This window comes from Glandiceps talaboti, chromosome 5 (genome assembly GCF_964340395.1).
Source record: "Glandiceps talaboti chromosome 5, keGlaTala1.1, whole genome shotgun sequence".
Classification (NCBI taxonomy): domain Eukaryota; kingdom Metazoa; phylum Hemichordata; class Enteropneusta; family Spengelidae; genus Glandiceps; species Glandiceps talaboti.
The window spans coordinates 19,916,949-19,931,786 of record NC_135553.1 but is presented as its reverse complement, the minus strand read 5'-3'; the positions used below and the strand labels follow the sequence as shown (position 1 = coordinate 19,931,786).

Below are 14,838 nucleotides of genomic sequence, written 5' to 3'. Positions count from 1 at the left end.
CCCACAGTGCATACATCTTGTAAAGGTCGTGTAGCTTCGAATTCTGTTACTTACTCGGGTGCCAAACTGAGTTATGTTGTGGGAATGAAATCGAACGGCGTTAACGACACGTTTAATTATGTGTTCCCCGCTCTCGTTCATTCTGACGATGACAACGTAGTTAGTCAATGTAAAAGTCTCATGTTCTGTCAAAAAACCAAACAAGGAATGCCAACACCTTGCTTCGTTAAAAATCTGGGATCGTTCGCCCTCAACTATCAATACACTGCCGGCACGCCCCAGTCCAAACAACCCAGAGTTGATTTAAACATGCAGAAAGACTATACGAAAGTGTATGTTTGACGAATAAATATGCTGTTTCGAGTCGTATACATCACAAACTCCAACATGCTTGTTATTGCGCATGCGTATTATATATATTTATCTAATGCGCAATTGACAAAAGCCACCAGATTTTTGTCTGAATAAAACAAATAAACAAACAAGTCGTGTTTGCCGTGTTCTGTTTTATTTCAATAAATACCATCAATATATCCTATATGATCTGGTCGACACAGTCTGAATGAACAAGCCCAGTGCAATTTTCTGTCACAATCAATCAAACAATACAATCTTGTCATCTCCTATGTATACACGAATGGGTCGTTGTCATAGCTTAGGGAACTGTTGAAGACTGTACTCGATCGCCACATCGAAGGTTCATGCGGGGAACACATTCTTTCCAATTATAAGAGCATCAAGAAATGGTTTCATAATCAAGAAGTCTGCTGCGATTGTTACTTCTTTGATGTTTTCATCACATAATGTGAAGTTTTTCGTTCTAAGATTGTCATCTCTGTAATATATTACATCGTCGATCTTTTCGTGAATTGCAAAGTGAATAAAGAGATGCCAAAATTCCTCTGGGATGTAGTTCATTTTCAGTGAACTTAAATCAATGCCATCACGAGCAGCAATATTGTGGAAACGAATATATCCGCCCAGAAAGGGGATGTGCATCTCGAGACGTTCGACAGGTAGAGAGTAACACTCCTTACCTACAAACAGACGTATTCTTTCGTCCATACTTTGAAGGGTGGCAATGTCGTTTCACTTTAAATATATTAAATAGTCCTTCCATTTATACTAAAGAGTGCAATTCGCGTTAGGGCAATTATTGAACATTTAAATATTTTATTGGGATCCAATTTACTAAGTTTTGCATTTCGCCGGTTATCTTGATATGATTAGGATATTCCATTGTTTGGTGGGGGTGATGTAGTTGTAAGATGTAGGTGAAACTGTGCCACGCATGTCATTAAAAAGCAAGCAGTGTAAATCAATCAATCTTTATTGCATAAAGACATACCATGTGTTACCCGTATCGGTATGGAAGTTTACAAGAAGAAAAAAAAAATATTCGAGGAAAACATCACGATGTAACACATGAATCGTCAGTGTATATTCTCACAGGAGACCATTCGATACTGACACGAGTCTGATCCACTTGGAATTGTGACATTTCGTTCAAACGCTTTACATCAATGTCGTGTTTCTCAAAGACGCCGTGTAGATCTCCTTTGACACAGTTTCGAAGGACGTATACAAACTCGTAGTGGCAAAAATCGTATTTGTCCTGTACATATGTTGATTTTTCCTCATTCGTTGAAAACAGTAACGATTTTGCAATTTCAAAAGCAATCATAGCCAGCTTTCGTGCATCGTAATTAACTGTCATTTCATAATCCATGATAACTACGTCGACCATCAAGTGTGTGAGTTGAATGTGTGTCGAACTGCTTTCGTTTTCGTCCAAAATCTCGTCCGCACAACACAGCGACGTCTTCCACGACGACACGTCGAATTTCAAAGTATACAGAATGTGGAGTTCCATGTCCACGAGTTGTTGCAATGTGTAACTGTTGGCTGTCGCGTACAACATATCACTGGCTGTGCGAATATGAACTTCTTCGAATTTCATTGCGATGAAAAGACTTGCTGTACCAACAAGTTGAAGACTTTCTTTGTCGACTGTTTTGTGTGCAAGATAACGATCAAACAAATTCACTGCAATGTGTAATGTCTGTGAATTCATTTCGTAATCCTTGGCCACCTGGAAAAGCCAGTTGATAACGATAGTTCGCATGTATGCTGCGATAAATGGTTGTCGATCAATGTAGTCGGAAACAGTTTTCACTTCATATGTCGTCCTCTCCATGATATTGTTAACATTGTGAATAGGTTTGTGCTGTGTCATTATAAAACACCCACGACTCCGAGGCTGTTTTGTGACGTCCGCGATGTCAGTTATAGCATCCTATTAATAAATAAGAGTAAAAAAAGTGTATATTTATATGCATGTTGGTTTACATTTTCGTAGTTGATGCGAGTTTTATCTATATATCATGTCGGACAGATACAATGCAAGGCATATGGTGAATTGGGTTCTCCTAAGCAAAGCTGACAATCATATTTATGCCTTACAAAAAGGAGAATATCCACAGTTGACCAGACTCATCGAATTTACGTTAAATGATAAATCATCAGAGAGCCTAGCTATCAGTGCTACAGTTATCCTCTCACTTGCAACAGACACTTGTTTGTTTGACCATTACGAAACAATTAGTGCAATTGCGGGAATGTGGCTTAAAGGTTACCGGAATGCAAAATTGAGACAGACACTTCTTAAATTGCATCACCAGTTGTTAAACTGGGTCGCATTGAGTTCACTTGCCAATCTCAAACTAAAAACTCGATTCTGGACGCCTACAAACCTCTGCCGAACAGATACAGAAGCACTAACTTTTCTTTTGGGAAGAGTGTTTTACGTACAAGCCGTAATCCCCGACAACACAAAGTTGGCCGCTCTTGGAAAATGTCATATTGAATTGCAACATTACAGTAACTGTGATATTTGCAGATCGAAGGGAGTAAATCAGAAATAAATTTGCGAATACAGAGAAAATATATCTTACATCGATAGAATGAAACAACTTGAATTGTATGTAGTTGGTGGACGTGCCGTCATATAGTATTCATGGCGATGTCGCATAGGTAATAACGGCGCACTTATGAGAAAATTATGACGTCGACGTCGACGTCAGTGTTCGTTCGAAAACGTGCAATCACATCGCGTAATGTTTGTGATCGACATGACGATAAATAAAATATTGTAAAAAAAAAATAACAATAAACGACGTCACTCTTTAGATCGTAGTTGTCGTGACGTCACGATGTTGTCCGTTTTACATTTGGGTCGTGTCCAGTCATGTACGTCGAGTGTCGTGACGTCACTTTCCCTCTCGTATACATGTATATAAAGGTCTCAGTAGCACCATCCTTGAACACTGACAAGAACTAGACTCATGCCATGGCTCACACAATGGATGTAAGCGTGTTAAACGTTCTTATCGCAAACAACTTGGTTGTTTCGAGAGAAATCGAATCAATATATTGCACGGGCTGTGATTTCACAAGCAGGTACATGGAAGACGCAGAAGACATACCTGACCTCCTTTTGGAACATTATATGTTTTCAACTCAATCAACGAGGTGTTTCACTCAAAGTTTAAATGCAAGTTTGAGGAACATGGCAAGACTCGCAGAAGACATGAGATATAACATTGCGAAACCTCGTAACGCATGGGCCCAGCTTTACAAGCAAGTGTTTGTTGGCATCGGTCGTCAATGGCCAACTGACTTAACAGTGGATGTGTTGGTACCACTTGTAATTTATATCATAACGCGATGTGTTTTCAACCCAACAACAACGACTATTTCAACACGCGAAGTTCTTGATGATATAGACTCTCGTGCAGTACGTTTGACGGAATACAGTGAGTCTCTCGATAGACTAAGCGTGCATTTATTTGAAATCATCCCGTATAGAGAAGTACGTGGAGTTCTTTTCAACCAAGCTATGCGTATCTGCCAGAGAGAGGCCGAAAAACGACGTCGTAGAGAACAGTTGTTATTAGCTGCTGATAACACTAACGGGCAACAAGCTAACGATGGAGAAGAGCTCGAGGAAGCAGACGTTCGAATCCTTTTTGTCGTGAACGCACATGGAGTGGTTGAAATTGAAAGTCATACAGAACCGAACACTGAACAATCTGTCGTCGCTAATAATAACGATGACGTTGAAGAAGCTTTTTCCGACGAAGATATTAATGTTGATGAAGACAAAACGAACGATAAAGACCGTGAGAGTAACAACGAAAGTACATTGGACAATTTTACTTGTAAGATTTGCTTCATGAGTACTGTTTCGGTAGTAGGGGTCAAGTGTGGCCATCTCGTGTGTACGCACTGTTACACCAATCTGAGTACGGCAGAGAAACAGATGAAGTGTCCGTTTTGTAGGAAAATATTCGTACCTTGCAAAATGTTTTACAGTTAAGAGCTCGATGTATTTGCAATTTTTATGTGTATAAAATATGTATAAAAGAATTAGTACAATGTATATTGTTTCAATTTGACTTGTATAAGAAAAGAAAAATCTTGGAATTTTGTATGAATAAATTTGACCAGTATTCTAATCACACAATCTCAAGTATGCATTTAGTATGATTCGTATTTGGATGAGAAGAACTTGATGTCGAAATGTGAGAATGAAGAATGTAATGCAACATATATGAACAGCAACACATGGGGTCTGTTAATAAATTCGTTCGTTTATTTGCACGAAAACAAAAGAAAAAACGGGCTACGCCGTGTGATGGCGCTGTTCAACGAACATTGTGTTTTGGCGCCAAAAAGTGACTGTCCAACTATTTCATTTTATGCTTTGGAAGACAAGTTGACAATTGACACGAGTGTTTTTCGGAAAGTTTGTGAACACGAGGTATTTGGAATAATCGTTATCTTTTTCTAATAGGTAGCAAAACGCATTCAAAGATTTCAACATTGTTGTAACTTGGTGTTCTAATTTTCGCTCAAAAACATACTCATCTTGTGAAGACATGTTTAGTAAGGAAAACATCACAATGTTAATATATACACACAATCACCCTCACATCGTCAGTTATAAATATAAATACATATATTTGTCTGGACTGGTGTACAATGTTTGGGTTTGGGAAAAAATGTACACTTTTCAACTTATTACCAGGGGAAGAAAAAAAAATGGAGATGAGATGGGATGGGAATGTGTCGACTAAAGTGTTTAATCTCTTCCACTGTGTACACACACACATAGACAGACACCACCAAACATCACCAATAACACAGACATGCAAGATATTTAAAACTAAAAGTGAAACTTTAATTTGTGTATCCCAATGTTATTACATGATTTTGCATTTGATAGTTCAATAACAAAATCCGTCATGCGATGCTATATATGGAGAACTTTTACGCGATCGACCTAACATTTATTATACAATGAAAGGGATCATCGATGAAATCGCTAGAGATCACCTCGAAGTCTGGATGGACAATAAGGCCTGTGTACTGTACAGCGTTGCTTGAGAACTTTGCTAAGAACAGTGTGGAGATCTCTGTGACAATGCCAACGGCCAATCAGTTTGTTGTTTTTACACAAACACTCACATCGTCTGTAAGAAGTTTGAAAATTTATCCATTTAGCATTAGCACGGTTATGGAACGGTTTAATAAACTTTTCTGCTTTTAAGCAAGGACGTTCGTAGTTACAACGACATTTGTAACCCACGTGTAAAAAACTACACTGGAATACTTTCTCCTCTGGAAGCCAAGTCCCGTTAAACTTGTATGACACAGAATACCTGTCGCACTCAAGAAGTCTTCCGAAACTCGAAATTTCTTTGGAAAATATACAGCGAGATATAACTAGCAAGAAAATAACAATAAAATTGTTTTTACACATCATCTGTTTAGGCAAAGAGTTAACTAAAACGTTTAAGTATTGAAACACAGTGAACTTTCATCAAAACACACGTAATGTTTCTATTATATTTTCACAAAACAATGTCCACGATTTTTTTAAGAGGGCAGCAATGTCTTGAAAATACAGCTAAACCTAAAGAGTTCTTTATTACGGTGAAGTTTCATAGTGTTCATGTTTCAAACAAGATACCGTATCGTAGTCACCTGTTGTCTTGAATATGTCACATCTGGAAAGGCTTGGATCCACACGGTAGTGTTACTATCAGGCAGAAGAGGAAGACATGACATTGGGACCATTTGAAACGGTTCTTACATTTGTTGGCAGTTAACGGGAACGAAAATGCTCGTGACACTGAAATAAAAGAGAGAGAGAGAGAGAAATTATTAAAAATCCATACGACGATGACACTTGAAGAAATAATTTTAAAAAATCTACATGTCAGCCATTTTGCCATTATTAAGGCAGGAACAATTTGAAAGGTGAAGTATTCCCTCCCTCCCTCCCTCCCTCCCCCCCCCCCCCCAAAAAAAAATCAAATCAAACACACGAGTCAATTGTATTGGAAATTTGGAATGAAAATGCATACCTTTTAGTTATTGGCCAAATTTTAACGGTTTCGTCAAAGTCCACACAGCTTTCAGCAATCGGAAGAGGGAACGCTACGTAAATTGGTGAGGTATTTAGCGGTAACCTTGCTTGAGCAATCAGTCCATGATGCGTGCAACACTGAAATTAAAATAAATACATAAACAGGTAAATGTCATGTTATATGACAACACAAGTGACTGTTTGGTAAGAAGATGAAGGGGGTTGGGGTGACGATAAACCGACGGTGATAGTTAGCTCACCTTTGTATAGGAAATGATGTTTTCCTTAGACGTGAATCCTGCATGGAAATGAGGACTACAACACCCAAGTATCAATGAAGAAGCGACTGAAGTCATATTCTTAGTATCTTCACGCCCAGGCAACTTGAAATCCAGGAAGGATGTGTACGACGGCTATGCTATTTTGTACGAGACATTTTTTGGCGACGTCACGTTGTATACAACGCTCCTCCCTGACTATGACTGAGTCTTGGTACATTATGATATTATAGGAAGAGAGTATTGTCATACAGGGTGGCATATCAATGTCAAGGTGTCCATTGTACTAGCGATGGCTATGTTTAGGAGGGGAGCTAGACATATATAGCACACGAACACACACGTATAAACGAAATGGAATAGTCGAATATATTTTGATTAACAATAACATGTCTGGATTGTTATTGACCACGACGTGGGTTACTTGTTTATCATGTACAGGAAGGCGCCACAACACAAATCATATGACGTGGATAGATACAATGTTTCTTATTCGGTGACATGGAACGTTCACGAAGGTTCATGAATAATATAATCCAAAGAAAAGTAAGAGTGTCATATTTTTTTTCGGAATTTTAATGATAGCAATCGCTTTGGAGTCATGAACGATATTTTCCACCATGTGTGCATGTTTAGACGAGCTAACAAATACTGGCATTGCAAAAGTTGTATAGAAACGCCTGTGACCACAACGTCTTTTATCAGTGGTGTAAAATGAAAACTGAAAACTGCCTTTGAAGGTGCCGAAAAAAGTCTACTGACAAACATTGTTACAAAAACAACACACGGCCCCGCTGATGTAGGTGCATGCACGGTTTTATCTAAACAACCAATCAGGCGACAGGTATACAAAAGCATATAGTGACGTCACATTTTTTCCTTCAAGACAACCAATCACAGACTTTGTTGACCTGTCACTGATACTTCTGACAGTGTTGCAACGAAAACCATACCGACTTTCATTTCTAGACGACAAACAATGTAATACAAATATCAAAATTGCATTTATTTGCTGAATTTCGTTTGCGACATGCAACAATGACGAAAGGAAAAAAAAAGATATAAAAAACTTTATTTTTCTTAGAGTAGCGTTTTAATTTATATTTATTTATTTTGTTCCATTACAAAACACACGCATCGCATATACATCGTAACTGTTAGCGACATGATTAACACATGTCGAGTCATCTAAAGTTTCGACGAGCTCGTTGCTTACGGATCCCAGCTCGTTGCATTCACATATACACATACGTGCATGTCTAAAAATACTGGTGACGTGACGTGAGTGGATACATTGTTATCACGTCTAAAAATGCATCCACGCCTGTCTTGAACAACAGTCATGTTTATGATAAAATCGTCAACAATGATAATAGACGAATAGATTCCCATGCAATTGTAATATGTGTTTGATGGCGGCATCTTTCTGCAATTTGAAAATCCAATATTCGTTTAGATGGTATCGTTCCGTGTTTTGAATCGCGTTGATAAAAACTTCACAAAATGATACCCATTTGAAGAACTTTTTACGCTTGCAATCTCTTGTAAAGGCAAGAATATTATGGTACAAGTGGCAGGTACTTTCACCCCACGTACAAAGAGAAGTGTTGTCGTTAACGAAGACTCGTAATACCGGTCTATTTTTCCTTCTTAATTTATCGTATTCAAAGTCGTGTGCAAAGCTGAATATATCTTCGTACTTTTTGAGGAATTTGACGATATTTTTTTCTGGAAACATGACAGTATGTCAAACTTTCGACATGTATCTAAAATTGTCCCGTAAATATACATGCGATCAATGTAATGGCAAGATGTGTGGTAGAGATTTGATTTGACATGACGTAAATGATACCGCCCTCTTCTATGCATCAAAGATGTTCAAGAAATTGAAAACAAATTACAAGAAGACATGAGGTCAATCCATGATTGGTTAAACGCTAATAAATTTACACTGAATGTAAAAAAGACAAAGTGTATGGTACTAGTATTCGGTCCGAGGACAAAAATGTACAATACTTCAAATAATTTGAATATCAAGATCAACAATGAAAGCTTACAACAGGTCAGCACATTTAAATACCTTGGTATATGGTTTGACCCACTTCTAACCTGGGAATCACACATTGCCCATATAAGTGCCAAAATCTCACAGCGGTTAGGTATTATCCGTAGAATTAGGTCTGCTTTACCTCAAAAACTGCCAAAATGCTGGTCAATTCCATGGTATTACCAATATTTGATCACGGGGATATCATATGGTCTAACTGTACAAATAAGCTAATTTCTAAATTACAAACTCTACAAAACAGGGCAGGGAATGTAGTCCTAAATTGCCACCCACAGACACCTTCAGTTAAAGTCAGACAAATTTTAGAATGGCATCCGTTGATAGAAAGATATAAATTTCACATTTGTTCGATGATGTACAAATGTTACCATGATTGGTACTGTTCCCCCCTATTTGTTACAATGCTTCACACCTGTTTCCAAAATTCATGATTATAATACACGTTTTAGTAAAGCTAGCAGTGTATATATATCAAACCAGCTCACAATAACTATGCTCTCCGCAAATTCACTCACAAGGGAGGAAATCTATGGAATTCGTTACCTGAACATGTAAAGCAGGCTAAAACTTTCAGAGACATTACTTCTGCCTAGCAGTTATTTTATTTATCTGGAGCTATAATGTCACAATGTGTGTATTTTATGTCCAAATGTGTTTTAGTATTTGTAAGTGGACTTTTGTGTGATTGTTGATTTGAAGTATGACTCTATGAGGGCCTCAATGGAAAGAAGCCGACCCTGCAACGCTTTGCGTTGTTTGTAACGCTTATTGAGTTTTATCCTGAATAAAGATATTTTATAATAATAATAATAATAATAACTTGACAAATTCATGTAACTTACGTGAAATTTCACTAATTTCGTGACATCATATTTTTTTGATAGACAAGTGATGTAATGTATAGGAAAGTCATGTATTTTTCTTTTACAACCAACCACATGATGTAAGTTTTTCGTGTAATGGCAAGATGTGTGATGTCAGAACGTAACGTCGTGATTTCATTTGACAAGGCGTAACTTGAAAATTCATGTCTCAACATGATACAAAAACCTAACTTACGTGAAATTTCACTAATTTCGTGACATCATATTTTTTTTGATAGACAAGTCATGTATTTTTCTTTTACAACCAACCATGTGATGTAAGTTTTTCGTGTAATGGCAAGATGTGTGATGTCAGAACGTAACGTCGTGATTTCATTACAAGACGTAACTTGAAAATTCATGTCTCAACATGATACAATCAATCGAACTTTCGTGAAATTTCACTAATTTCACGACGTCATATTTTTTTTTGATAGACAGGTGAAGCGAACTTTCGTGAAATTACTAATTTCGTGTGAAAAATTCATGTCTCAACATGATACCGTCAAACAATCGAACTTTCGTGAAATTTCACTAATTTCACGACGTCATATTTTTTTTGATAGACAAGTGAAGCGAACTTTCGTGAAATTACGTGAAATTACTAATTTCGTGACGTCATTTTTGTTTACCGTAATCGTCTATATAAAGAGGGAGCTGTGTTTGAACATTTGCCATTCCGTCAGGAACTTGCTTAGGTGATATACAATCGTGTAACGATGACTCCTGAAGAAATAATTCCTATGGACACTGCAGATCTTGACACTGATCTTTCTACAACTATTGAAGACATTGTGAATAGACTGGTAAGATTATTTTTATGTGTTGATATAAACAAAAACGTTCTATCAATTTTGAACAGCACATGTTAACTGGTTTGTTTTTATTTAATTATTTTTTTTTTTTTACATTGCAGGGCATGCAGCCAAGTGCCAGTGAAATGGATAAAATATCAGACGCTTTCAATCTCATCGATGATTCGTTTGTGAATTATCTTGTCGGTGATTCCATGAACAATGCCCAAACAAATGGTGTTTTCGAACAAGGGGATTCTTCGATGAGACAAGAAATAACTGGACATGAAATAACTCGTATGGACTCAGAAGAATCGAATAATGTTGACCTTCTCGAAAACATCGTAAATGCCGTGGTAAGTTTAGTATAGTTTACTTACTTTTTGTTTTGTCACTATTGATATTATTGTTATATGGGTGTGCATCAGTTTACATTTGTAAAAAAATGACAGCATACCTCAATTAATTTTAAATTATATATTTATTTACACTATAGGGCATACCTACATGTGCAAGTGAATTATCTATGGTGTCTGATGGTTCGTCTATGGATAATCTCCTACGCGAGGACCAACCCCCCAGTTATGGGACCGACAATATGGAACTCCCAACTGCTGAAATTACTGGTAACTTTGACAGTTTATTGAAGCTATACGGTGATGCCAAATTAAGCCTAGAGTTAGCTGTTCAAAAGATTGAAATGTTTCGGACAACTAGACAAAGTAACGACATTCCTTGTCTTCTGAAATGTACGGACGGACGGTTCACTGTATGCAGCCCAAGGGAAGCCTGGCATCTGCTTGAAGTTCAAATTCACAATCACAACCTATCTTTCATGACGGAAAATCAAAGATCGGACATGTCGAAATATTTGAAAAGAAGTCAAGAAGAAGAAACTGTTTTATCTTGTATTCGAAACAGCTCTCCAGTCGGTCACTTTTTAGACAAGGATCCATCCCAACTACCCCTGGCTGACATTTCCAGTACATCACAGCCAAACGGAAAACATTTCGTTGCATTGCAATTGGGTATAGTCTTACTGTTTAAGTATGAAGACAGTGATTTTTTCACTGACAGAGAACGCGAGAATTTCAAAGCCAAGATGTATCGTTTGCAACACAACGGAAATGACTATTTCGGTGTGATATACTGGTTCAAATTGCAAAAGCAATTAGATCGAGAGGCGTTTTACTTCGAAGTCGCACCTGACAAAAGGAATTTATCCGGGGCATCGAATCATTACCAGAATTTTGAGAATGGAGTCAACGGCAGAGTGTATTTCGTCAAAGAGAGGGCCGGCAGAAAATTTATCTGCTCGTCCGAAATGGCCACCAATGACACAGCCAGCTCTTTCGAAGTTTCAACGAATGTTTCGACGTTCATTAAACCGAAGCGACGACAACTCATTGATGTTCACCAAAACTTTGAAGACCAATATGAAAAATTTGGTTTCTCAGTTGTCGGACATTTTACAACTGCATTGTGTAAAATCTTACCTACACAATTTAACAAAGCTCATTTGTTTAGTGTGACTAAGATACTCAACGAAATCACAACCAAAACGTCGAAAAAATTGGTTTCTTCAAACGAACAGCGCATTATGGATTTGGGCAAAGAAAGGACAGAGATCGAAAGAACGATTCGCCTACATACCGACCAACGTTTAACAAGATGTACTGGCGACAACATTAGTACAGCCTTAAATGAAATTGGTTCAAATGCGCCTGTCGTCGGACAAGCCATTAAAGGAATGGCCGAGACAATTTCGAAACAAGCCATTTCACTACGTGAAAAGGATGAACAATTACAACGACTCACGGCTGAAAACAGAGAAAATGTCACAGAAACCGTGTTGAGACTGGAAAGTTTACTTGCCGAAAAAGATGCGGAAATTGACTCACTAAAAGCCGAAAATAGAGATCTCCGTGAACAACTTGAAACCATGCAAAATATGATGTTGCAAATGAAAAATGAGATGAGTTGTTTCAAAAAGGATTTTGCAAAGAACAATGAACAAGTTCAATTTTTAATGAATAACATGCGTCATCATTTCACTCAATAGAAATGAACAAAAGTGTTTGTAATAACAATAAAAAATACAATTTGAATTGAACTAGACTGTTGTACAATGTGTGTATATTTCGTTTGCATTGTGAACAAGTGTATTTTGCTACATAAATAGTTGTCCTTTTCTCACCAAATCCTCCCCCTTTACATGTTAACAATTACCGAATGACACACGCCACCCTGCGAACCGATCACAGTTCCCTGTGCTGGCTGAAGTTCCACAACTAATCAACAGAAGTCAATTACTACCTGGTGACAGCTACTACATTTTCAACGATTACCCTCCCCTTACCCTTTAACCTTATTCTTTTACAGAATTTGACCTTATCGCCAAATGATCAAAATAAACACAGAACACAGAATACAAATAAATCACCCCAACAACTATTAGAGAGAACGTTACACAACCAATCAGAGACGTGTCAAAATCGTGAATGTGTGCCCGTCATGTAAAATATATAGATTTAATTTATCGTGACATCGTATTTTTCTTTACGTGGGTCCTGAACTTTTGGTTGCAAGATGACGACCGGCTATGAAGAGTACCTAATTCAAATAACTGATCTAAGTAAAATCATGTCGGACGGGGGGGGGGGGGTGTTAAAATTGAGCACGAAAACCGTGATAGCCTTCGGCAGGAACGATGCCGTGTTTACCTGTCATGGGAGAGATTGACACGTCTCTGATTGGTTGTATGAGAAGTAAAACTATGACGTCAATACATACTTTTGTATTTTTCTTGCCTGATTGCTTGGTCCACGATCGTCTCCGAGGCTATAGTCGATTTTTCCCGTTAGAATGAAATAGCATATCCATTGGAAAGACTTATACTAGACGCTAAACACGTTGTTTATATTTGTGGTTTTGGTAATTGCTTTCAAGTGCCTGCGCGACAAAACTCAAGCATTTTAGCAACATTAATTTGCATGCGCCTTTTTCATGAGATATTTGCATAATTGTAAATTGCAACACTGTAGGTAGATTTGCAAGGAAAGTAACTATGGTTGTTTCCTATGAGGTTCGCACTTAGTGTGTAACTAAAGATCCCCCAGCACAGAGTACGCCCGTCCTTTTTCTCTTGTGTGACCGTCACGTAAAATATATAGATTTATCATGACGTCGTATTTTTCTTGACGTGGATGGTGTGAACGTTTGGTTAAAAAATACAAAAATATATAGATTTATCGTGACCTCATATTTTTCTTGACGTGGATCGTGAACGTTTGGTTTGACGACGTAGATAAAGATGTAGACTAGTTGACCAAAATGACACTTTACTATACATACTATACATGTAAACAGAGTTCATATCATTTTGTCTACGCGAAAGAATGTCTGATCACGCGGTGGAAAGCTGTCCTGTGTTCGATTCTAGTGACGTCACCACTTGGCTCGTGAAGAACCAATCAGGAAAGAGATATACAAAACTAAGTAGTGACTTCATACTTTTTCTTTGGAGCACAACCAATCACTTGACGTGCCAATTTTTGTTGATGACACGACGTGTCAGTGATATTGTATCGTGTAATGTGTTCTCGTGACAACAAATAAAAAAACGTTACGTTTACGTACGTCTTACAACAAAATCACATAACGTCTAATTTTCGTGAACAAAATCCGAAATTGCACACGTTTCCCCACGCAAAGAAAAATGAGAGAATTACAGTAATTAGCAAATATGGGAATATATATTACTCGTTGTATGTTGATGTGTCTACTCGACAAGTAACTAATGATATGCATCGAGCGGTTGTGTATTGAGTTCTCAATACACTGCCCACCACAACAACAATAATAATAATAATAACAATGTCTGCCCCATTGTGCATGTCTGCACATCTTCCGGGCTATTTACTATCGATTGCGTTGACCCGTCCCGTTTGAGTGAACTAGATACATTTGATACAATGTTTCGTTGTCATCAAGCGTCGGGGTAATGTTTATGTCTGGGGTATTTACGAAAGTCACTGAGTACGAGTGCAGAATCGAATACTGTTTGATTGACATGTCTATGCGACGTGACGAGAAAAGAGGCCACGCGACGCACGTATCGTGACGCCACTAATAATATCTTTCAATTCAAAGTCGTCAGGCACGACAACACAAATATATTGCCATGTAGATGTAAAATTAAGCACGCGTCACGCACAAGAACAAGTCCATTTACAGAGTTTTTTATTTAAAAATCATTTCCGAATAGGAAAAGGTATGTGGGATTCGTAACCAGCAAGAAATAAAGCAGTGTCCATATTACTTTTAACACGATACAGAGTCGAATTTCTAATTGCTTTTTTCACCAGTTCGATTTCATATTTCGCCTGTCTTCTGCAGGACA

General features: G+C 37.7%; 3 protein-coding genes across 3 annotated transcripts in view; 2 read left to right on the top strand and 1 right to left on the bottom strand.

The window, feature by feature from the left end:
- Positions 1 to 1,353: 1,353 nt before the first annotated feature.
- LOC144435667 (G2/mitotic-specific cyclin-A-like) lies at positions 1,354 to 7,012 on the bottom strand. The gene is made up of 4 exons (XM_078124268.1): positions 6,694 to 7,012; positions 6,432 to 6,571; positions 6,049 to 6,196; positions 1,354 to 2,296 (listed from the first exon to the last, which is right to left on the bottom strand). Exons 3-4 carry the CDS (start codon positions 6,139 to 6,141, stop codon positions 1,412 to 1,414), a joined length of 978 nt encoding a protein of 325 aa, XP_077980394.1. The 5' UTR covers positions 6,142 to 6,196; positions 6,432 to 6,571; positions 6,694 to 7,012; the 3' UTR covers positions 1,354 to 1,411.
- Positions 7,013 to 10,324: 3,312 nt separating this feature from the next.
- On the top strand, positions 10,325 to 12,516 carry LOC144435606 (uncharacterized). The gene is made up of 3 exons (XM_078124197.1): positions 10,325 to 10,448; positions 10,559 to 10,792; positions 10,933 to 12,516. Exons 1-3 carry the CDS (start codon positions 10,362 to 10,364, stop codon positions 12,496 to 12,498), a joined length of 1,887 nt encoding a protein of 628 aa, XP_077980323.1. The 5' UTR covers positions 10,325 to 10,361; the 3' UTR covers positions 12,499 to 12,516.
- A 630-nt stretch (positions 12,517 to 13,146) lies between these two features.
- Positions 13,147 to 14,838, top strand: part of LOC144435463 (sushi, von Willebrand factor type A, EGF and pentraxin domain-containing protein 1-like) — an 86,358-nt gene continuing 84,666 nt past the window's right edge. The window contains exon 1 of the mRNA XM_078124057.1: positions 13,147 to 13,204. Coding sequence (XP_077980183.1) covers positions 13,147 to 13,204 — 58 coding nt within the window. The remainder of the gene's footprint in view (positions 13,205 to 14,838) is intronic.

Excerpts from the sequence above, each read along its gene's own strand:
- LOC144435667 (XM_078124268.1), bottom strand. The coding sequence starts at position 6,141 with ATGGTCCCAATGTCATGTCTTCCTCTTCTGCCTGATAGTAACACTACC. Across the intron at positions 2,297-6,048 it reads TGACATATTCAAGACAACAG|GATGCTATAACTGACATCGC; the intron begins GTGACTACGATA and ends ATTTATTAATAG.
- LOC144435606 (XM_078124197.1), top strand. The coding sequence starts at position 10,362 with ATGACTCCTGAAGAAATAATTCCTATGGACACTGCAGATCTTGACACT. Across the intron at positions 10,449-10,558 it reads AAGACATTGTGAATAGACTG|GGCATGCAGCCAAGTGCCAG; the intron begins GTAAGATTATTT and ends TTTACATTGCAG. Across the intron at positions 10,793-10,932 it reads AAAACATCGTAAATGCCGTG|GGCATACCTACATGTGCAAG; the intron begins GTAAGTTTAGTA and ends TTTACACTATAG.